We start from the raw sequence: 22864 nt of genomic DNA, 5'->3' as shown, positions 1-22864 counted from the left end.
AAATTTTTGTAGTCAATTCAATATAAATCCACACAAATGAGAATCTGGCATGAAAGCGAAAAATTTCCCCACTCAGGTTTCACAATGGGTTCAAGTTGGTCACACAAATTCACCATGTTGGTCAACAGACCACTTTTTTTACCCACTTTTTCAGCAGCGCTGATTCCGGAAATATTTTTTCCATTCATTTTTTTCCAATAGGGGTTTTTAAAAAGGTCTTTGTTAAAGACTTATAAGCCACGAACTTAGCCAATCAGCTACGAGGTGAATCACAACACTACAAACTTTGATTGGAATCAAAAAAATTATGAAAATCGAACAAAATTTCTAAGGTAGTCTACAAGACTGTGTACTTTAGTGAGGGAAAGAACTACAATCCCATGAAGCTTTGCAAACAGCATAATGAATAAATAAAAAAAGTACAAATGTTGATTACACATTAATAGTATATTTTAAGTTGCAAAATATGCATATAGTATTGTGAGAGCTTAGAGAGATAGACTCGATTACAACTTCATGGGAGTGGGCGGAGCTAAAGAGCTATTTTGGAGCAAGTTGCTTTTTTCGACTCACTGATTGGTGGAATTTTCTGTACGGCATTATGGGTAATGTAGTGTTTCACTAGGAATTCTGCTGATAAATGGGACTTATTTTTGAAAAATAAGCTGAAATAACATGGGCTGACAAAATTTTTTCCCTATGGGAAAATTGAATGGAGTTTTTACTTCCGGAACCCGACTGTTGCACTCTATAGACAATGGACCTTTGTAATGAGCAAGTTTGAGACTTGACTTTTCTTAGGAGAAACATCTGAAATGCATGAGACTCCATATTAAAGAGATTTAATTTTAACATTTTCTGTCCAATGGGCAGATTTTGTGAGTAATCACTGTAGCATAAATGCCCTATTTCTGTCAGATCTCTCTTAAAATAAAAGCCTTTAATAAAATCAGGACACTTCAGGGTTAAAAAAGATTTAAATGAATTTATTTTTCACATTTCTTTAGAGAAATCAGTTACATTTTTTTCTTGATCTCCAAAAATGAAGTATTCATTAAACAGCAGAGAACATTTCACATATATACTTCAAAATAAATACATCATCTGGTCTCTGCTGCAGTAGGACGTCACTTGCAGGGGGAAAAAATACTACTTTAAAACCTGCACTACAAACTGCTCTAAGTACAAAGACTTAAAAATGACAGCAGGCAGGACGGGCCACAGACAGACAGACACAGGACGGCGCCACCACAACCCCTTTATATCGGAGCACGTACCTCAAGGGTTAGACTGTCTCATAAGTTACAGAATTGAGGCGAAAGAACACTGTGCAAACCCATCACTTGTTTTTTTCCACTCACTTGTCATGTCTCACACACACACACACGCGCGCGCGCACACACACACACACACACACACACACACGTTTGTGAATGGCAGAATGAGAGCCTCCATCTGTGAGTGCATACGTGTTAAGTCACATGTCGTAAAACCACAGTAACGTCTACAGGGCGAACGATCTCTGCACCGATACTTCCTGTTTCACAGACCCTTTCCCTTCACTTCCCTCTCTCTCTCTCTCTCTCTCTCTCTCTCTCTCTCTCTCGGCTGATGAGTGCCCTTTCCTCTGGAGGTTGGGGAGGTGGGGAGAGTGGAATTGTCAGGATATATTTACATCACTTCCTCTAAGAGCTGGAGCAATACGGGACGTGTCTGTGGGCCTCTTCATATGGACACCTCATATTCTCTCGTGTCCTGTAGAAAATAAACACAAGAGATGCTGTGAGAATTACCACGTTTGATCATGTAAAAAACTCATTGCCCCCACAGGTGATGTTGTTCTCCTAGGTGATTTCCTGGCCCTTGTTATGTGGTTCAGAGTGGCTGATTAGGATATTGCTAGGGTTTTCTGGGAGTTGCTAAGTGGTTTGTCAGATGTTTTGGATGATTGCCAATACTTATGCAGTTGCTAGGGTGCTCTGGGAAGTTGGCAGGGCAGTGCTATGGGGTTCCTACGGGATTCTAGATGGTTGCTAGGTGGTTGCTAGGGTTTTCTGGGAGTTGCTAAGTGGTTTGTCAGATGTTTTGGATGATTGCCAAGACTTATGCGGTTGCTAGGGCGCTCTGGGAAGTTGGCAGGGCAGTGCTATGTGGTTCCTACAGGGTTTTAGATGGTTGCTATGGAGTTGCTAGGTGGTTGCAAGGGTTTTCTGGGAGTTGCTACTGTAAGTGGTTTGTCAGATGTTTTGGATGATTGCCAAGACTTATGCAGTTGCTAGGGTGCTCTGGAAAGTTGCCAGGGCAGTACTATGGGGTTCCTACGGGATTCTAGATGGTTGCTAGGTGGTTGCTAGGGTTTTCTGGGAGTTGCTAAGTGGTTTGTCAGATGTTTTGGATGATTGCCAAGACTTATGCGGTTGCTAGGGCGCTCTGGGAAGTTGGCAGGGCAGTGCTATGTGGTTCCTACAGGGTTTTAGATGGTTGCTATGGAGTTGCTAGGTGGTTGCAAGGGTTTTCTGGGAGTTGCTAAGTGGTTTGTCAGATGTTTTGGATGATTGCCAAGACTTATACGGTTGCTAGGGTGCTCGGGGAAGTTGCCAGGGTAGTGTTATGTGGTTCCTAAGCGTTTCTACATGGTTGTTAGGGAGTTGTTAGGTGGTTGCTAGGGTTTTCTGGGAGTTGATAAGTGGTTTCTCTGATGTTCTGGATGATTGCCAAGACTTATGCTGTTGCTAGGCTGCTCTGGGAAGTTACCAAGGAAGTGCTATGTGGATCCTAATGGGTTCTAGATGATTGCTAGGTGGTTGCTAGGGTTTTCTGGGAGTTGCTAAGTGGTTTCTCAGATGTTTTGGATGATTACCAAGACCTATGCGGTAGCTAGGGTGCTCTGGGAAGTTGCCAGGGAAGTGCTATGTGGTTCCTAAGTTGTTCTAGGTGTTTGCTAGGGAGTTGCTAGGTGGTTTGGATGATTGCCAAGACCTATGCGGATGCTAGGGTGTTCTGGGAAGTTGCCAGGGCAGTGCTATATGGTTCCTACAGGGTTCTAGATGGTTGCTATGGAGTTTCTAGGTGGTTGCTAGGGGTTTCTGTGAGTTGTTAAGTGGTTTCTCAAAAGTAGTTCTGGGTGCTTAGGCAGTTGTTAAAATGCTTGGGCTGATTGCCAGGCTGATTAAGCATTTGCTAGGGTGCTCTGGGAGGTTTCCAAGGTGGTGATATGTTCCTATGGAGTTGCTAAGTGGTTGGTTGTTCAGGTGTTTTGGATGATTGCCAGGACTAGTGTTCTCTGGGAGGTTTTATGTGTTCTATGTGATTGCCAAGGCTTTGTTATGCGGTTGCTAAGGTGTTCTAGAAAACTCTCACCCCTCCAGTCTCGTAGAGGGGGTTGTCAAACTCAGTTTCCACGGTGATTTGGCTGTAGGGATGCGGATACATCAGAGGAAGTCTCAGGTTTGAATGATAACGGCACCTGAGGAACACAGCAGCACATGTTCTCTCGTTTCAGCAATGGACAATCATGGTGTCTGTTTTCCCTCCCACACATATCATTACACTTCAAGTTATTAAATGCTTGATAAAGAAACCAATCTCATTTCACAACATTATTAGTACAAGCAGCTTTGAGCAGTCTATTAAATGAGCAACAGAACATGTGTAAGTGCTCATGAACACTGGCAGCTCTTTATTGTAACACATGCAACAGACGGGTTACGGAAGTAAAAACTCCATTCATTTTCTCCATAAGGAAAATTCATTTTGAAGGATAACTTATAAACCTCTAAAGACAGGCCTACTGTGTGTATTTACTTCTGTTGAAGCCGTCAGTTCATGTTACTTCAGCTTATTTTTTAAATAATTGTGTTTAACAGTGGAATTCCTGGTGAAAAACTACATTACCCATGATGCTGTACAGAAAATTCCAACAATCAGAGTCAGTCTTGTCTTGCATTGTCTTTTTGTCCAATTTTCAAAAATGTTTTCGCTTCAAATCAAAGTTTGTAGTGTTATGATTCACCTTGTAGCTGATTGGCTTAGTTCATGGCTTGTAACTATGGATGCACGATATATCGGCCACCATATCGGTATCGGCCAATATACGTTCACTTTAATGTTAACGTTAACATTATCGGCCCAATAAGAATATTTAGCCGATATATAAAAGCCGATAAAAAATGTATTATTTCCTTCAGCTGAGACACTTCAGATGCGTACTGTTCGCCATGATGGTTTTGAATTGCTTGAAATATGATTGGAAAATACAATTAAGTGCAACATGTGCAGAGCAAGTCTGTCACATAGGCTATATATAAAATTATAATTGCTTGGGATATGGCTTTTAATGGTGAGACTTTTGTTTTTGTAATCAGGCTCTCAAAAATGATATAACATTTTTTATTAATATTTATCGGCCAATATATCGGTTATCGGCTTTCAAATATAAAGAATTATCGTTATCGGTCTCGGACAAAATTTTCATATCAGTGCATCCCTACTTTTAACTCTTTAACGACGACTATTTTAAGATCCCTATGGGAAAAATTAATGAAAAAATACTTCCAGAACCAGTGCTGCTGAAAAAGGGTGCAGGTGCTAATGCACTCTATTAGTAATACTAACACTTTACACAGTATATTGCTCACCTTGTGACATAGATGTAGGCCCCTCCCAGTAAAACAGACACTAGCAACACTAGTATAAATATTGCTAGAGCCATACTTCCCCCGTCAAAAGAAGAGTCTGCAGCAGCCTCAGCCACTAGACAAGATACAAAGATGAAATACATTAAGAATTCATTTTCGACTGCTTTACCCACTACAACAACCATCAAAACTTTATAAAAACTTTATAAAACAAGGGTAACAATGGGTAAACACTGAGATACAATCTATAAAAATTCAAACCTTTGCTTACATTAGTACATTAAACAATAAAACTTACCCTCTAGTGCATGATTGCCAGAACATTCATGATTGACTGAAAATATTAGGGGAAAATAATATATATTTCAGCTTTTAATATATGATATAATAATATAATAAAACAATAACAATGAACATGACAATTTATTTGTGTTCACATCACAGATATTTACATATTTTATTTGAATATTCATTAAATATCTGTTATGCAGCTTCATTAGGGTAGTTATAAATAGAAAACAAAATGCAATTGTTGGGATCAACATTTTTTTTTAAATGTAAAAAAATATTATTAATATTTTTTATAATAAAAAAGGCGTGAGGGATAAACCCCTGCACATTTATATACATACAAATTCTCTGTAAATATCTTTCCTTACCTCTGCAAAGAGGTAATGGACCACTCCAAAATGAGGGATTTCCCAGAATGCACTTGATGGCAATCTCACCAATGAGCTCATAGCCTTGGTAGCACATGAAGGTTAGAGACTCTCCCGGTAGGTAAAGCCTTTTAGACAATATCTGGTAGCCGTTGTCAGGAAGGCCGGGATTCTCACAGGACACGGACTCTTCCGCTATTATACAGTGTAAGAAATAAAATCAGGAATAATTGAGGGCTAAAAAAAGGATTTAAATATAAAATACAGAAATTTTGGACAAAACATTTGCGGGAACTCACAAACGCAATGTGGCAAGCGAGACGTCCAAACAGGGGTGCCGGGTTCTCGACCATAGCAAGTGAGTGTGGCGCCGCCCTGCAGGATAAATCCGGGAATGCAACTGTACTGGATAGTGGTGCCAACTAAGAGTTTGGGATCAGACAGAGTCCGTGTGGAGTGCTCCACGTGTCCAGGGTCTGTGCAGTACATAACTATTGAGGGGAAGGGATGAAAAAGAGACAAAGCTGAGAAGGATGACATTTGAATCTGCTGAAAGTAAAAGTTCTTCAGACTCCAATTAGCAAAGACACCCAACTATGCTTGACTCACTCTTCTCACAGAACGGAGGCTGGGTGTTCCAGCTTAGGTCCACCTGACAGGTCAGGGTTTCACTGCCCACGAGGTCGTACCCCGGGTCGCACTGATAAGTGATGCGAGCTCCGCGTACCAGCGCTGCATGAGACGTGGTCTTCCAGCCGTTCTGGATCTCAGGTAGATCTGGACACGAGTCATTGCGTGATACCTCTGGAAAACAGGGGTAAAATGATTGAACTTCTTCTGTTTCTCACACATAAGTTAGAAATTCGTTTTTTTGTGCATAATTTGACATTATTGACATAATTATATATATTAGTGCTTTCAAATCGATTTGTAAGTTTGTAAGCATACTGTATAATATAGTGTATATACAGTATATATATATATATATATATATATACACACACAACTCAATACACAATTTAATACAAAAGTATGTCAAGTATGTATAGGATATATGTTGTCTCATCAAAATTGAAAGTTTTCACCTATATACACAGTGTACACGCATTCATCTACAAGACCATTCAAATATAAAGTATATACATACATGTGCATAAGAATACGTACATGCTTGTACAGTACTATGGAAGCGTGTTTCCACCACAATTTTTTTTTAAATAAATAAATAAATCGCAACTTATCTCACAATTCAGACTTTATAACTTGGAATTAGAAGTTTGTATCCCACAATTCTGAGAGAAAAGAATGAATTATGAATTATGAATTATTAACTTAAAGGAACACTCCACCGTTTTTTGAAATAGGGCTTATTCATATTCTTTCATACATTTAGATAGGTGGGTAAATGCATTTTTGTCTCAGTGCATGCATTGTTTTAGTTTGACAGGGTCGGCGCTGTATATTTCATGTGTTGCGTGATATGTCTGCGCCCAAGTGGCTGTGCTTCGCCTAAGTAGCCGTGCTTCGCCTGTGCTTCCCACAGTCAATATCTGCCTAAGAAATCACATAGTGTTAATCTGCATCGCTATTTGTACTCGTTGTGAATACGCAGGCCACAAGAAGTAATTACGTGGGTTTTTTTTTTTTTTTGGATCACTTTTACTCAGGACATGCTAGCTGGCAACAAAGGATTCCATTCATTGTGCTAAGCTAAGCTAGCGCCGACCCTGTCAAACCAAAACAATGCATGCACTGAGACAAAAATATATTTACCCACCTATCTAAATGCATGAAAGAATGTGAATAAGCCCTATTTCAAAAAACGGTGGAGTGTTCCTATAAAATTCTGGGAAATAAAGTCTAAATTGCGAGATATAAACTTGGAATTACAGGGAGAAAAAGTCTGAATTGTGAGATCACCTTTTTTATTTTTTATTCCATAGCAGAATGAAGCTTTAGTACAGTATCTATACACATTAGATTTGCCTTAAGAGGTGTGTTATTGTTTTTTTAAGCGACTGAACTCACAGTTTTTGCCTTGCGAATAATTAAAGTCCCATCTACATAGATTAAAGGAGGGATCTGAGTCATAGAGACCAGAATATCACTTGAGGGTGGATTTTATTAACCTAGGTCAGTAAGTAACCACTTAGCAAACACCAAGAACACTCTGGTGACCACACAGCAAAGCGCTAACAGCTAACAACCACCCGCAACACCCTAGCATCTCGGAGGGACTTATGCACCACTCACTCACTCATTATTAGGAAATGAAAACTCTAGTTTTGATATTATTTTTAGCCTTTTGAGAATCAAAGAGGCAACTTGAAACCTACACGAACGTGTCGGCTTGGTGTGTAGGAGCATGTGCGCTAACCACTAGGTCAGTGCTCTGACAGCTTTATTCATAAGATTTCAGATCTTGTAGCTGGCAAAATAATTATAAATAAATATAAATGAATTTTTTATTTAAAAGGCATTCAAAACAGTTTTTCAACAGATCAATTATTCTTAGCATGGCCGGATGTTCGTGTATGATGTTAGCGCAGTGCTAATGGGGTTTCCTTTAGATTCCACATTCAATCAGTTCATGAGCGGATTGATCATGAGCAACTTGGCAGCCATTGTGAATTCATAGGGCTTCGGTGACCTTTATTTTCCTGGGAACTTTATCCTCTACCATTATACGAACATAAAAAGAGTATCTCTGTCTCTTTAGTTCAAGCCATTACTGGAGATTACATGCAAACATGCTGTGTGTGTGTGTGTGTGTGTTTCCTATGGGAGAGGACAGAGACAAAACTAAATGTGAATGAATGAGGGCAGCGAGGAAAAAGAAGGAGGAGAAGAGGATGATGGGAGATGAATAGTTGTGCCTGAGTGGAAAAAAGCATTGACTAAAATGCATGCAGACCACTTGAGAACATAATGGATCGGTTGAAGTAATTTGAAAAGAAAGAGTTGCATTGAGACTCTCTGTGAGTTCGTGACACTCATGCCAGACTGAACGTTTGTGTATAAAGCTTGTCTTTAACAGGGGGAGGTGGGAAAAGAAATACTGTGACCGACTAATTTAGTTTAGCCAGACTTTTGACTATCAACAAAGTCTGGTCTAGTGTTGTTACTGTTAACTAAAACTAAAACTACAACTAAAAACTAAACCAATTAAAAATATATATATATTTTAAATAAAATAAATATAATAAAAATAAAGCTGAAATAAATTAAATCTTTAAATATTAGATGAAATATTGGCAACTAACTGAAATAAAATAACTAAAATAAAAACTATATATACAGTATTTATTGCTTATTTTATTAATTCTTATAAATACATTTTTCTTATAATATATATTTATTATAATTATGTATCAAATATTTTGTTTAATATTACTGTATATATACAAATAAGATGAAGTTGAAGTACTAAAATGACTAAAAATAAATCTAAAATAAAAATAAATTACAGCTAAATAGAAATATTAAGAAAAATAATATTAAAGTATGTGTTCTCAAAGATAGTTTATATGTTATACAAACAAAACTCTCTTCATCTCCAGACAATCAGGTTTTGAAAACACTCTTCTAGCCTGTTTGCAAGATGCATGAGACTGAATCTAATTTATGCCTCTTAACTGGTGCCATTAGCTCGAGTGTCCTTACCCATGTAGTTGATGATAAAACCCTCACCCTTCCCGAAGACCAGGCCGGCTGGGTCTGAGTGGAAGGTGATGGTGAGGTCAGGGGTCGAGGAGGACATCTTAAACGGGTTGGTGCCCCCAACAAACTGGCCCAATATACGTGTTGTGACCTCATCTCCATCCAAAATAGTTAGCATATCACTGTCGCTCAGATTTAAGCTAATGAGAGAGAGAGAGAGAGAGAGAGATAGGTGAGTGGTGTGGGAGGAAATGAGAAAATGAACGAGTCATTCAGGCGGTTTGGTGAGTCATCGCATCCAGCAGGTCTGTGGGTTTCATTGGATTTCAGCATCAGCTTGACGCATCAGCCACCAGAGCAGCTAAACCCGCAGACTTCGCTGTTGTTCTCAGAACAGAATGTTCCAGACGGACTTACAGCTGCACGTCCAGCAGAACGCGCTTGTCCTCGCCGACGTGAATCCTCCAGCTGCAATCCTCGCCCTCCCCGTACCATTCGGGCCAGTTTGGGGACAGAATAACGCCGCTGGGGCCGGACAGGTCACCGCCACAGAGAGCTGCAGAGTCCACATACACACGCGTCACATTGATTTCTCTGTCACATTGTTGTCTCATGAATCAGTGGAACAAATTTCAAAAGTCTGTCATGTCACAATTAGCATCTTTATAATATATTTAATATATATATATATATATATATATATATATATATATATACATATACATCACACACACACACACACACACACACACACACACACACACACACACACACACAGTAATTTATTTTTTATATTTATTAATAATATATTTATTATATTTATGTTTTCAGATATTGTCTTTAATATCAGCAGGTATGTAATTTGGTATTAAATCGGTATATAATTACAAATAAATAAATAATAAGTAAAATAATAATAAAATAAATAAATAACTGTCTAATAGTTATTAAAAACAGTGTACATATAATATAAAGTGTAAGTTAATTTATACATTGACACACACATTCACAAACATATATATATATATATATATATATATATATATATATATATATATATATATATATATAATTTTTTCATTATTCTCTGAAGTGTGTCCTGTGCATTTCGATATTAATTGCATGTGACATCCAAGCGATATCAAGCATGTGTAATACATCATGTGGGGTCGACCAGTGTTATGTTCAGCTGTTATGACCTATTGTCAGTCACAGAAAACCTCCTTTATCCTGTCTAAAGATGAATTACAACAAGGTTAAATATAGAGCAATACCTAATACTCATCCACTACCCGATGATTAGGCCGTGAAAATATTATTCAGCCTAGCAGCAAAAAATACGAAATTCTAAAAAGCACTTCTTAGATGAAAGGCTGTTTTTGGATATTAAAATGCCATTAACATTCAATGCAATTACCATAACATAATTAGAGAAGAAGTGCCAATTAGCTGCTAATCTGCCATCCCATGACATTTAGTAAAGGATTAATGTTATCTTGTAGTGATGTGCATTATGTAACGTAGTGCCGTAGTGTGACGATCTACCTTTACAGAGGGGCTCTGTGTCGTTCCAGTAGGGGTCTCGTGTGTTGATGCACTCAATGACGGGCGGGCCCTGCTCCAGCGAGTGCCCGGGGTCACAGGTGAACTGCACCACCGTCCCAACGCCGTAAGTCGGGTCTGTCGTGCTGAAGTTTCCATTTTGGATGTACGGCTCATAGCAGTGGCCCTTCTCGAATGCTAAACGTGAAGAATTAGAAGTTCTGTTAGCTATAGAGTAACAATAAACAATCCAGAGAAACATGTTAACCTTAGCTGTTATTTATATATATGTTTAAATATATTTTATTAAATTAAAATATATTATATATAACATATATTAAAATATATGTTAATGCATGAGATAAAAAAAATAACTTTACAATAAGGTTCCATTTGTTATTTGTTCACATTAGTGAACATGAACTAACAATACAAAATACTTCTAAAGCATTTATTAATCTTGGTAAATTTTCATTTCAAGATTTACTAAATTCATTTCAAGATTATTAAAATCAAAAGATGTATCTTTTTATTATTATTTAATGGACTTGAGCTAACATGAACTAACAATGAACAGTTGCATTTATTAACAGTTGCGTTACCAATTATAAATAAATACTTGCTCCATAATAAAAATTAGTAATAGTAATAAATGTCTTGCTCATTATGCATTAACAAATGTACTTATTGTTACCATAAAAATATTAGATATAAGACATTAAGATAAAATATCAAACCAAATTTATTTATTTAAAAGCACATTTTTCAAGTACAACACTTCATAAAATGTCACTTTTATTTTGTGTTTTAAATGATAAAAAATAGGAAAGAGTTCAAATGTTAGTCTAATGTAGATCTAATGTTCCTAAAAACTTTTATCTAATGCAATGGAATTCATACATTTTTAAGTGTTACTTAAATGTTTAAATGCTTTTTGGGCCACTGTACATTCAGTTTCGCAGAGATCAAACTGGCGTACCTTCGTAACGTATATTAAAGCCAGTGTTGTGACTGTTAGGTTGGTCTGTTATAAACTGGACCCGAACAGCCGGGCCTTCGCTGATCACTCCCTCGAACGGGATCGGGCCGCCGCGGCCGGAATCAAACAGGACCACCGATCCTGCGTCGAGGCCGCTCCATAAGACAAGCCTGTGTCATGGGAGAAAGGCTGAGCCTCTTATATACATATAAAAAGAATGCATTGATTTAGATGATACGTGCATTTACCTGTCTGTCGGACCCAACACCATTCTCTCCAAATGCAGGTGCAGCCTTTGGCCATTAGGAGCCTCCAGGGACCAAGAGCAGCTGCGGTCCAGGGTGCTGTTAGGGCCCGAGTGGGGTGAGGGGGACAGAACGCGGCCCACCATGGCGTTTTTTACAACCCCGCCACACAAAGCTTCAAAAGAACATGTGCCAATAAGAGCCAGGCTTATGATTCACTTTTTAAAATAAACAATAAAAGAAAGTATAATATTAAATGTGTTTATATATATATATATATATATATATATAAAATTTTATATATATTTTAATTATAGAAATATATTTATAAATAATAAATATTTAGTTTTTTTAATAATATAAATATATAAAAAAAATTTTTATAAATTGTTTTCTAAATTGTTTTCATAACAATTTCATATTATATACATATATACTGTAGATTTTTTATATACATTTATATTATATATATATATATATATATATATATATATATAATTTTATATATTGTAATTATAAAAATATATTTATAAATAATAAATATTTAGTTTTTTCAATAATATAAATATAAAAAATGTATTTTTATAAATTGTTTTCATAACAATTTCATATTATATACATATACAGTATACTGTATATATATATATATATATATATATAAAATTAGAATACATTTATAGATTATATATTATATTAAAATGTATATTAACTTAAAATATAAATTCTTTTCAGACAGAAAAAAATAAATATAAAATAAAAATGAAATATTTATTATATATAAACGACGATATATGGGCTAAGCCAAAATTGCGTATTTTTGTGATGATAAAACCGAAATATGGCACAGAGAATTATATTGTATATAATTTGTCAAAAAGGCAAAGATCTCTGTGTGCTCAATTGAGATCTGGTGTTTTACCTTTGACTGTTGAAACAGGACGATATGTTAATTTAGAAGAGGAAAAACGGATCTGTCCCATGTGTTGTTTGAATGATATAGAAAATGAGTTCCATTTTCTATTGTCCATTTTATTGTGAACAGCGTGATTTTCTGTTTTGTAGGATAAAATCAGAGATTGATTTGGTAAATATGAATGATGCTCAAAGACTGAGATGGCTGTTCACATGTGAAACATATAAATTAGCCAATTATCTTGAGAAAGCATGGGAGAAGAGGAAAAAAGCTCTTTATCGAGATGATCTGTAGATGAGGATTTTGCCCATGCCCAAGTCTCTAGATATGACTCTGGTATCTCCATCAATGTAAAGTCTATGGGATTTTTCAACCCATTTTATTTCTCTTCCAGGTGAGAATATGTTTAGAATATAGGTTTGTTCAAATGAATACTAATTATTAATATTAACATTTCAGCACTTTTCCCAGCAGTTCCTGTGATTCTCCGAGTCTCACCCCTGCAGCTTGGCTCGCGTTGGCTCCACACAGGCAGCGAGGCATTCAGGCATGTGAGGGTGGCGTCCCCCTGCAGGTGGTATCCCATGTGACACTGGAAATGAGCCGTTCCTCCGGGATGCAGATCTTTTACTGACACCTCCCCAAAATGAGGCCGTCGAGGTAGGGCACAACTCAGGCGAAAAACTGGACAAGAAAGTTCAGATTATCCTTTTTAAAATTCTCTTTTTATGAGATATGAGTAAATAATGGCAGATATTTTGGAGGGTGAATTATTTGTTGAATCATTTATGAGTAAAATGTATGATAATCCCGCTCGAGAACACTAATCAAAAGAAATTGCAACCAAGGCAGCAACAAGAAAGCCTTGTGAAATGAGCCCTGGAGTGAAACTACAACATTAGCCGGTTAATGGACATGGCAGAAGCTATCGAGTTAGATAACCGAGCAAATTAAACAAACAGAGAATTTTTCAATAAAAAGTTTGAAGGCAAAGTAAATTACTGAGACTTCTGGATGAGGAGCATTTTTAACATTTACACAAGCTGCTGTGGGATTCATTACCGTAATATTATATAAACTTTACAGTTTTATGTAAAAGAGCAATTATCTCCACAAATCCCAAAGATGCCCTGTTTAATGCATAAGTGGCTTGTTTTGAAAGACTCACTTTGATAATGCAGCTGGAACATGCCGACTCCTCCCTCTGGAGACGAGCGGTAGAACACGGACAGCGTGTTGGTTGGACTGCGGATCACCTGACCTTCCACCAGAAGCGTCTGATTGGCCAGTACGAGCAAGGCTCCGCCTTCATCTACACCTCTGATTGACAGCTGCTCGCCCTCTGACAGGTTGACACTTTTGACCTACAACAAAGGAATGCCAAGCATCTTGTAAGAAAACCACAATACATTAAGAAGTATGCAGAGCATGTACAGTACGACATTCACATTAACATATTATCAAGTTCATTTGAGAACAAAAAAGTAATGTGTACCATGGTACAATGATGGTATCTGATGATAATACCATGGTACTTCCATGTATCGGTAATTCTCAAAAAATAGAGACAATGTCTCTTTTTAATCATTAAAATTACTTCAAATAGTCAAGAAACTTCAATATAAGTGTGTGTGTGTGTGTGTGTGAAAATATTATTTTTATTTGTGCCAAATTTTATACATACTGATATTAATCAAAATATTTGATACATAATTATGATATAATAATAAAAACAAAAATGACAATACTGTATATATATATATATATATATGTGTGTGTGTGTGTGTGTAAAAAACCACACATACATTATCAACATCAGAAAATTTAAAATATAAAACATTTCAAAGGTTGTTCAAAAGTTTACATAGTGATTTTTCACACCATGTTAAAAAGTTATTAATTTAAATACATCGTTTTAAATGTGTCATTGGTGTTACATTGCATAATTTTCATTGATATTTTTTTTAATGATTTAATAAAACCATTTCAGAGGCAGAGAAAATTAATGACAGGAACAACATGTTTTTCTTTGAAACAACATGCACCAATAAACAGTAATAATGTAGGAAGTAAAAAGTGTGCATTTTGATTTCACGTTTAAAGCATATCACGGCCAGCATGGATTATCCATATTTCATCCGATCCCATGAGGACAGTGTGTGTATACATACCAAATTAATTGGAAGTGTTTTAATCTCTTGAGACAGAATATTTAACACACACACAGACACACAGAAGCACAGCAGGCCTTTGGCTGTGGATTAAAGTGGTAGGCTAATTAGAGATTATGTGACGGGCATGAATTATCCGCAGAGGGAGAGCGGACGTGGACACGGGATTACAGCAGGCAACACGCGGGCACTGCGGCAACAAGCCCCCGTTTCTCTCATTAACATCTGCTTGTGTGGCTCCGGCTCTCTGGGAACACACGGCTGCTGCCGGCCCGAAGTGCTCAACTCCAGTAATTAGATCCCTGCAATTACACCATCCGCCACTAGAGGGCACGTTCGACTGGACACAGAGTTGTTAAGCGCAGTCACCTGTATCCGAGCGAGGGTGTTGGGAAAATGTGCAAGGCACAGGAGAAATCAGATTGCATTGCAGAAAAAAAAAGAAAAAAAAAAGAAGCTTGTTAGGCAGCAGATTGCATTTCCAGATAACTCCCTCGGGGCCACATGCTGTGGTCGGTGTTCTGCAGCTGGTTATTTGTTGAATTACACAGTCTATTAGCATGTCATTTAAAGAGATTCATGCATTAACAGGTGCCTATTCAGTCAAGAGAAACCAGCGCAGTTTGTCATATCGTTTGAAGGAGGGGGAAAGTATAATTTATGGATGCAATATTCAAACCTCGTATTAAAAGGTCTGCAAATCTGAACACCGAAGAGCTGTAAGTGTACCTGTAGCTCCACGCCGTAGCCTGTGTACACCGTCACTGTGTACGTGCACTGCAGGAACGCTCCTTCGGGAAGAGGAGGATCGTCTGAAGAATCGATGTAGCCCTCTGGGTCGGTGAAATTGACCCTGCAGTTTGTTACAGCTGCAGGAAAATGCCAGACAGACGACATTAAAAAAGCCAACTGTTCATCTGAGAATTTCTAAAAAGGGGATTTGAGAAGGAAAACAACAGTCAGGAGAAACATCTACATCACTGAGCTGTACGCTTCAGGTCAAAAGTTTCAAACTAGCTATGTTTTCATTCAAGCTGGAAATTTTATTCATGGGGAAATTTGCGAAAAAATTCACGAAACAAAATCACTTCTGGAGGAAATTATCGCAAATATATCTTGTGCAGCTATTTATGCTAAGTGTAAATTGACACTGTTTGCAACAAGTATAATTAGCAACAAATATCTTGTTTACACTAATGCAAAAAGTGACAGATGCTATCTGGGTATTAACTCAAAATGTCATGTAATATGCTGTTATTAGTACTAAAAATAAAATTGTGCAATTTGTGCGAATAGACACTGGCAAATTACTTTTTACAGAACATTACAGTTTAGAGCACATTGACAAAATGTTTGTCATCACAACAGATATTGGATAGTAGCAGTGTTATTTTTTCAGAATTATTACTCATTTGATATTATTTATATGAAATGATAGTCAGGGTCGACATTTGATTCAGTAACATTAGGCAGTTTTGATTTATATGCTGTTAAATGTTGATGATCGCGTTATTTTACATATGCATTCCCTACATATGATATCGCTTGTTTCTGCTTCTTCTTCATCTGTGTTTTGATCAGGAGATTCAGTGCTTGTTCAGAAGATGTGTAATAGCGCCCCCTACCATATAACAGTGAAAACACAGAAAGCTGAAAATTTCCGTCAATGGCGGGGAAAGAGTTAAGCCAGAGCCCGTCCACCAGAGTTCCACTGGGGGCGATCGCCCATGAGTGCAAAAATGAATGGGAGTCTATGGGGCTAGACGGCTAAATTTGTCTCTTTCACCCGATTGCCGTTAGGAAATCTCTGATTTGATTGTAGGTTTTGCAAGTTCAACATGGGTTATAGGTCGAAAGTTGAATGAACGAGTACTTATGTCCTTTCGATTTCTTACAGGTTGAGTTGTTGTTGCCCATAACACGCTAGCATTCTGCTAATGAACGCTGATTGGTCAGTGAAGGACTGATTACGACCAGAGATACCGCTTGATGGCATCGTGTACATTTTCGGCGTGGTCTTTTAAAACAACAAAACAAAAACTGTATTTCCCTGTGTCAGCTGTGTTGTCAATGCCTCAAGAGAATAGAAAGTGCAGAGCGCGAAAGCACCAAAGTGACTGAAGGATTGCCGTAAAGCAGTATCTCTGGTCGTACGATGTGTATGACGTCATTGACACTTTTTGACAAGGCTTTTTGACGTCAAAAGACAAGGCTTTTTAAAGCGAATAAGTGACTCTAAAAAATCTAACACCCAGCAATGTGTAATTTCTTTGCATCTCCTTTCGAATACAACATTCAAATTACTAGACAAAAAAATTATATCCTGAGAAAAGTGGATTTTGAGGGGTATAGCGCCATAGACCTCCATTCATTCTGCACTCGTCCTGTGAGCGCCCTCATTTGGAACCAGAGTGGAACTGCAACCAGTTCAGAAGCCGGAAGCTGAACGTCAGTCTCTAGTTCCGCCTTCTCGATGACATCACGCACGTTGTTAAAGATGGCTAGTGATGATTGGTTGGGAAGCAACCTGTAGTCTGACATGTGACTTGTCCACGACACGACAATAATTTAATAGTCAAAATCGCATAATCTGACACTGCTGACTATCGTAACAAACAAAAATATTGTGTAATCTGAACCAGATTTTTCATCTAATGTTTCATATTATTTAGGCTTTAATTTCAATTAAACAATTTTTTTTTAAATAGTTTTAGTTAACAATAGTTGTGTTCGTCTTAAAGCGTTGTATGACATCAAAGTACCACGGGAGCAATTTGAAATAATGCTTTCTCGTCTCCTCTTGTGGTACTTTGGTGTCAAACACCGAACAGTCTCCGCAAGTCGAACACACCTAAAAAAAAACACTGCATCTGAGCACATTATTCAGTCACATGACTTTTTTTGATGTGCATGTCTCCACTTGAAGTGAGCATTCTGGATATTCGATTCAGATCTTTGGGTTTCCACCCAGCACTTTTTAAGCAATCTCAAAACATTTGCATAAAAAGTGAACGGAAACCCAGCTAGCCAATGATTTTCAGTGGGAAAGCAACCACACGTCATTCACTTTCACTGAGACTGGGCGAGACTGTGCTGGTAATGCGATGAAGTTAATTAGAGGTCAACTATATGTAAATGTGCAGCAGCATGAGGAACAATTAGCAACCGTCAGTAGAATGCCTCATTCGTGATTCAGGTTTCTCTGAAACTCGGTCTTACCTGAGGTGAGAACACCAGACACTGTGTCAACGTTCACAGTGGTGGGAACCGCATCGGTGAGCGAAGGCTTCGTGTGTGCGGTTGGAGCATCGGTATCCCAGCTCGGAGTTGCGACGGCCTCCGGGGGTTCGGTCGGGAGGTCGTAGGCTGGAGGTAAAGTGGGGTGTGCAGGGAGCATCTTCTTCAGGAAGGGCTGGTCGGGGGACAGGGCATCCGCTCCGGCCTCGAGCCCCTTCCCCAACATGGGCATCAGATTAGGGGGTAAACCACTGGGAAGAGTCACACCCTTCTGGGCCAGAAGATGATCCTTGCCTGACAGGACAGACTCTAGGAAGTCCTGCCCCATGGATGCAACTCCTCTGGGGGTTTCTTTAGGGGCTGGTACCTGCATCACTGGAGTGAGGCTGGGTGGAGGGGTCAAATCGGTCTCATCTGGGACAAAGAAAAAGAGTTTGAGAACAATTAGTAGGGAGTAACCAAGTTGCTTCCTGCAAACTTAACTGATATCCCACTTGCTTGTCCAAGACAGCAATGGAGTGCAAATTGCTCTGCTTCTCAAACTTGTCTCGTGAGAAAAAGAGCCCAGTAAGAGATCTCATGTCTAAATGTCAAGATAAGTCTGCAAACAAAAGTCTGAACATTTCTCATCAAATACTTCCAAGTTCAGATCATCTGAGCTGCTATCCATACTTTTATAGCGCTATATTCCACGGCTTCGTCTGAAATTGCATACTTTGAGTAGGTACTTATTTTGAATATAGCGACAGATCACTTTTTTAAATGTTCTATATGAATGTAATCAGAACATTCTACATTAGCCATGTTGTCATAGTCATGTGATCTACCAGGGTCAATTACGTCTGTTCACTGCCATTCAGAAAACCTTTCCCGTGGCCTCATGGGATATTTTCCATTGTAAAACTATTTAAAACATGTTTGGTAATTCAAATAAAGCTAAAATATAACAAAATAAATGTTATATTTAAATTTTAAAATTAAACTAAATGAAAATTTTAAATTTTGCCTTGGCAAGGCAACTAACTTTTTAGTTTAAGGTAAAAAAGATAATAATTAAAACTAAATAGTAACATTTAAAAAAAAAAAAAACAAGTAAAATCTGAAAACATAAAAATAAAATATTGTTCATATGAAATACTTCATAAAATATACTAAAATAACACTGCTCTGTAATGTACCTTTAAAACATGGTGTCACATGTCACCATTTTCACTGGCTCCACCACAAAAAAAAAAAAATGTTTTGCAATAAAATATTTCATGTGTAAAGATAAAAGAAAAAGTATCCTTAACCACCTTTTACCACAAATAATTTGCTACAAATAATGATAAGAAAATAGCTGGATATTATAAAACCATAATGTAACTTTCTAACTCCATAGTTAATGTTTAAGAAATTGTAGAAAAATAAGACATTTTTCCATTTTCAGAAGGTGTGAGTGGAATGTGAGCAATAAAAATCAACCTCTGAGCTATACAATTTTCCTCTGGAAAAGCATGTTGCCAAATGCAAAGTGCAATACTACGCATGATTTGCGATAAGGTTCTGGTAAAGTGCAGGCTTCCACGGCTGTGTTCATTCAGGGCAGTCTCACTGATGAGGGGTCGGTGTAAAAGAGGAGGGAGATCAAGCTAAAGGGGAATCTAGTTTTCACAGCACTATTCTGGGTCTGTCAGGCTGAGTGGACCACTGCCAGGACGGCAAGTTATTCAAACTCTCTCTCTTCCTGTGCGGCTGATTCAGGTTTGCAGACAGTCCTTCACGGGGAGGATGGACTGGAACGCAAATGAAGCGTGTCGGAGAAACGACGCCGTAAGAAATGCGCCGACACGCCGTTTCCTACGTGTGTTAATATGTGGAGCTTCACCTCCTGCGCGCCAACCCACAGCCTGAACTCATTCTCATGCCCACTGAGACACCTCAACCTTTCATTTTCTGCCAAAAAGGATGTCAATGAGCCAGCTAGACATAAAAAGTGACATCAAATTTTCATGTTTAAATTGGACTTTAACCAAAAAAGATTTTTTTTCTGCACTATATATATACTCCCACATACAGTAAGGATCCAAAAGTATGCGACCACATAAAAAAATTGGAATTTATATATATATATATATATATATATAATGATCATAATAAAAAAATAATAATAATTCTATATATATAGTGTGGAATTACATTACAATACAATATACTAAATCTTTCCATATCAAACTAATTCAGATGCATACGACTTCTAATCTCTGTTGGCTTTTTCAGCACAGTGGCCATTCCTCAAGGTAAAAAAAGAAGAAGTGCCTGATCAATTAAATTACTCTGGCGAAAAAAGCTATTACCCTCGGAGAGTGATAGAGTGTTGTCCACGGACGTTGTCTGAGCAATAAAACATGTAATGAAAGCAAGTACAAGAGGAAAGCACCTGACGTGGCGTGCACAGGGCCACTTTGTCCTCTGGTGAAAGTTAATTGGTCCATGTACAATGTACATGCACTTCTGTTCAATATAAGCAATTCTGAATTTATTAGAGATTCAAACAAGAAGACAGTTGACTACTTGATTTATAACATATATATTTAAAGGTGTCATGAAATGGATTTAGAATTTTTTTATATATGTTTCTTGAGGTTCATAAATGTTAATAAAGGTTTTTTTTGTATGCAGAAAAATACTGTCTGAAATTATCTGTTTTAATGCGCCGCTCCTTTAAGGCTTGTCAGTAAACAGCCACTGTTATGATTGGCTTACCTCACTTGCATAGGAAACAGCATCAACGCCCACTTGCTATTAAAAACATTATCCACATAAAACTGTCAAAGCATTATGAAATCGTTTACTTGTGATGCAGCTGCTGTCAGATCCAGTACAGTTGGCTGCTTCATCTTTCAGCAAACGTTAACTCTCCATTACACTGTGCCTCGGTAAATGACTGAACGGCAATGGGCGGGGCCTATCTATTCGACTAATCTTCGAAGTCTTGCTCTAGAAGCAGTCATATGCGAATGTCTTTGCCCATGTGATGTCACAGATCCCACATTTATCCAAAGGAAGCATTTTCGGAGCTAGGTTAACCTTCTGATGCTCTTCGTGTGGTAGTCAAAAATAATGCATTTTTTATATTTCAATAAAATTAATGAATTTTTATGGGATTTTATTGTATTAAATTATATCTATGCTGTAAATGGTAAATGGACTGCATTTATATAGCGCTTTCACAGACCTATGGCCACCAAAGCGCTATACATATAGCCTCACATTCACCCATTCACTCACTCATTCATACACCGACGGCGGTGTCAGCCATGCAAGGTGCCATCCAGCTCGTCGGGAGCAGCTGGGGTTAGGTGTCTTGCTCATGGCACTATATGCTGTAGTTATAATCCATTTATTCACTTTTTGAGCATAAACCTGAAAATTAAATTTCCAATTTAAACTGTTGTAAATCTTGAATGCTTTGGAACACATACTTAAGTTTGATATCTTTTCAAAGACGACACTTAGCAAATTATTGATAAAAAGTTACAGAATTTACAGAATACAAAAATGCTATTGAAATTTTTTATATGAAATATATATTTTCATAGATTTTCAAAAATATATATTTCTAAAACTGCAAGAAAATCAAAGCCATAAATCTAAACAAGTTGGGTTCCGAATTTAAGCTTGATATCTCAAAAAATTAGCTTTCAGTAAGATTTTATTTGGCTGCAGTACCAAAAGTTTCCATTAGATGAAATTCGTCTCCCATTCATTTTCAACAACAGCACAATTTTTTTCAGGACCATTTAACCTTTTCGAATCATGTCCATGTTTTTTTTTGTGTGTGTTCACATAGCAAATTCCAAAACATTTGCCAAGTTTTACCAAATGTACCAATTTTTTTTACCGTAAGTAAAAATGTTAAAAAATAAATAAATAAAAACCGGGTTAAATAGATGTTTTGTTTATATTGAGGAGAATTTTAAGCAATCAAACTTACAGGATGTCTTGATTTTGTTTTTAGGTTTTCTAGTAATGTAAAAAAAAACAAAAAAAACTAAAAAACATTGTTTTTCACATATTTGTTGCAGCTCCTCTCTTCTGATTGGTTGCAGCTCTGATTGGTCGGCTGGACCAGTGTGTTGTGATTGGTCAACTCCTTTGAGCGTGTTTGGGAAATGTCACGCCCCTTACCATAACTGTGAGTTCAATGCACTACTAACCAACTCAACCAGACCTCGCCCCCTTTTTTTGCGTATTCCATGGGCGGGAATTATTTAAATGAGGAGAAGAAAACTCAAGACTACAATGGAGGCGTTTCAGGGAGTTCAGAAACAGTGGCACTGATATGATTAACTCCCACTGAGGGACTTTGTGCTTTGTGACTTTGCGGAGCTTTTTCATGCTGAAACAGCAACATTACACATACATTAAAGAAAGCTGAAAATGCAAAAAGCATAATAGGTCCCTTTTAATGGTTCAAAGACCTCTTACATGTCAAAAGATCAGGGAACATTTCATTTCTCATATCATGACCCTCTTAACAGAACTTCAGAAAATGTCTGAAAATATATATTTTGCACATAAGTTGCTTATTCATAGCTCAAGCATTCTCAATTACTTCATTAGGAATCAACTTAGTCCTAAAATTTCGAAAAGAGAAAAACTGACTCAATCCAGACCGTAATTAAAACACAGTAAGAGTACAGAGCAATACAATTAATGTAGATAGTAGCTCAGATAAATCGATCTTAAGAAAAATTGATGAGAAATGTGTTTGAGTTCATCTTTTACCTTTGATTGCTCTCAGATTTGCCAAGATACTAAAGTCTGCAGTTTGAGATA

General features: G+C 37.4%; 1 protein-coding gene across 1 annotated transcript in view; it reads right to left on the bottom strand.

The window, feature by feature from the left end:
• Positions 1-965: 965 nt before the first annotated feature.
• The window catches only part of sez6l (seizure related 6 homolog (mouse)-like), a 45180-nt gene continuing 23281 nt past the window's right edge, over positions 966-22864 (bottom strand). Inside the window, exons 2-17 of the mRNA XM_084104291.1 lie at positions 18026-18457; positions 15536-15675; positions 13804-13999; positions 13134-13319; positions 11726-11897; positions 11478-11647; positions 10502-10696; positions 9374-9512; positions 8960-9156; positions 5906-6100; positions 5596-5787; positions 5297-5491; positions 4936-4971; positions 4638-4752; positions 3361-3466; positions 966-1755 (exon numbers count right to left, since the gene is read on the bottom strand). Coding sequence (XP_083960417.1) covers positions 1726-1755; positions 3361-3466; positions 4638-4752; positions 4936-4971; positions 5297-5491; positions 5596-5787; positions 5906-6100; positions 8960-9156; positions 9374-9512; positions 10502-10696; positions 11478-11647; positions 11726-11897; positions 13134-13319; positions 13804-13999; positions 15536-15675; positions 18026-18457 — 2696 coding nt within the window. The 3' untranslated portion in view covers positions 966-1725. The remainder of the gene's footprint in view (positions 1756-3360; positions 3467-4637; positions 4753-4935; positions 4972-5296; positions 5492-5595; positions 5788-5905; positions 6101-8959; positions 9157-9373; positions 9513-10501; positions 10697-11477; positions 11648-11725; positions 11898-13133; positions 13320-13803; positions 14000-15535; positions 15676-18025; positions 18458-22864) is intronic.

The sequence above is a fragment of the Abramis brama genome, assembly GCF_963993115.1.
Source record: "Abramis brama genome assembly, chromosome: 25".
NCBI lineage: Eukaryota > Metazoa > Chordata > Actinopteri > Cypriniformes > Leuciscidae > Abramis > Abramis brama.
This window is presented reverse-complemented; position numbering and strand designations above follow the sequence as displayed.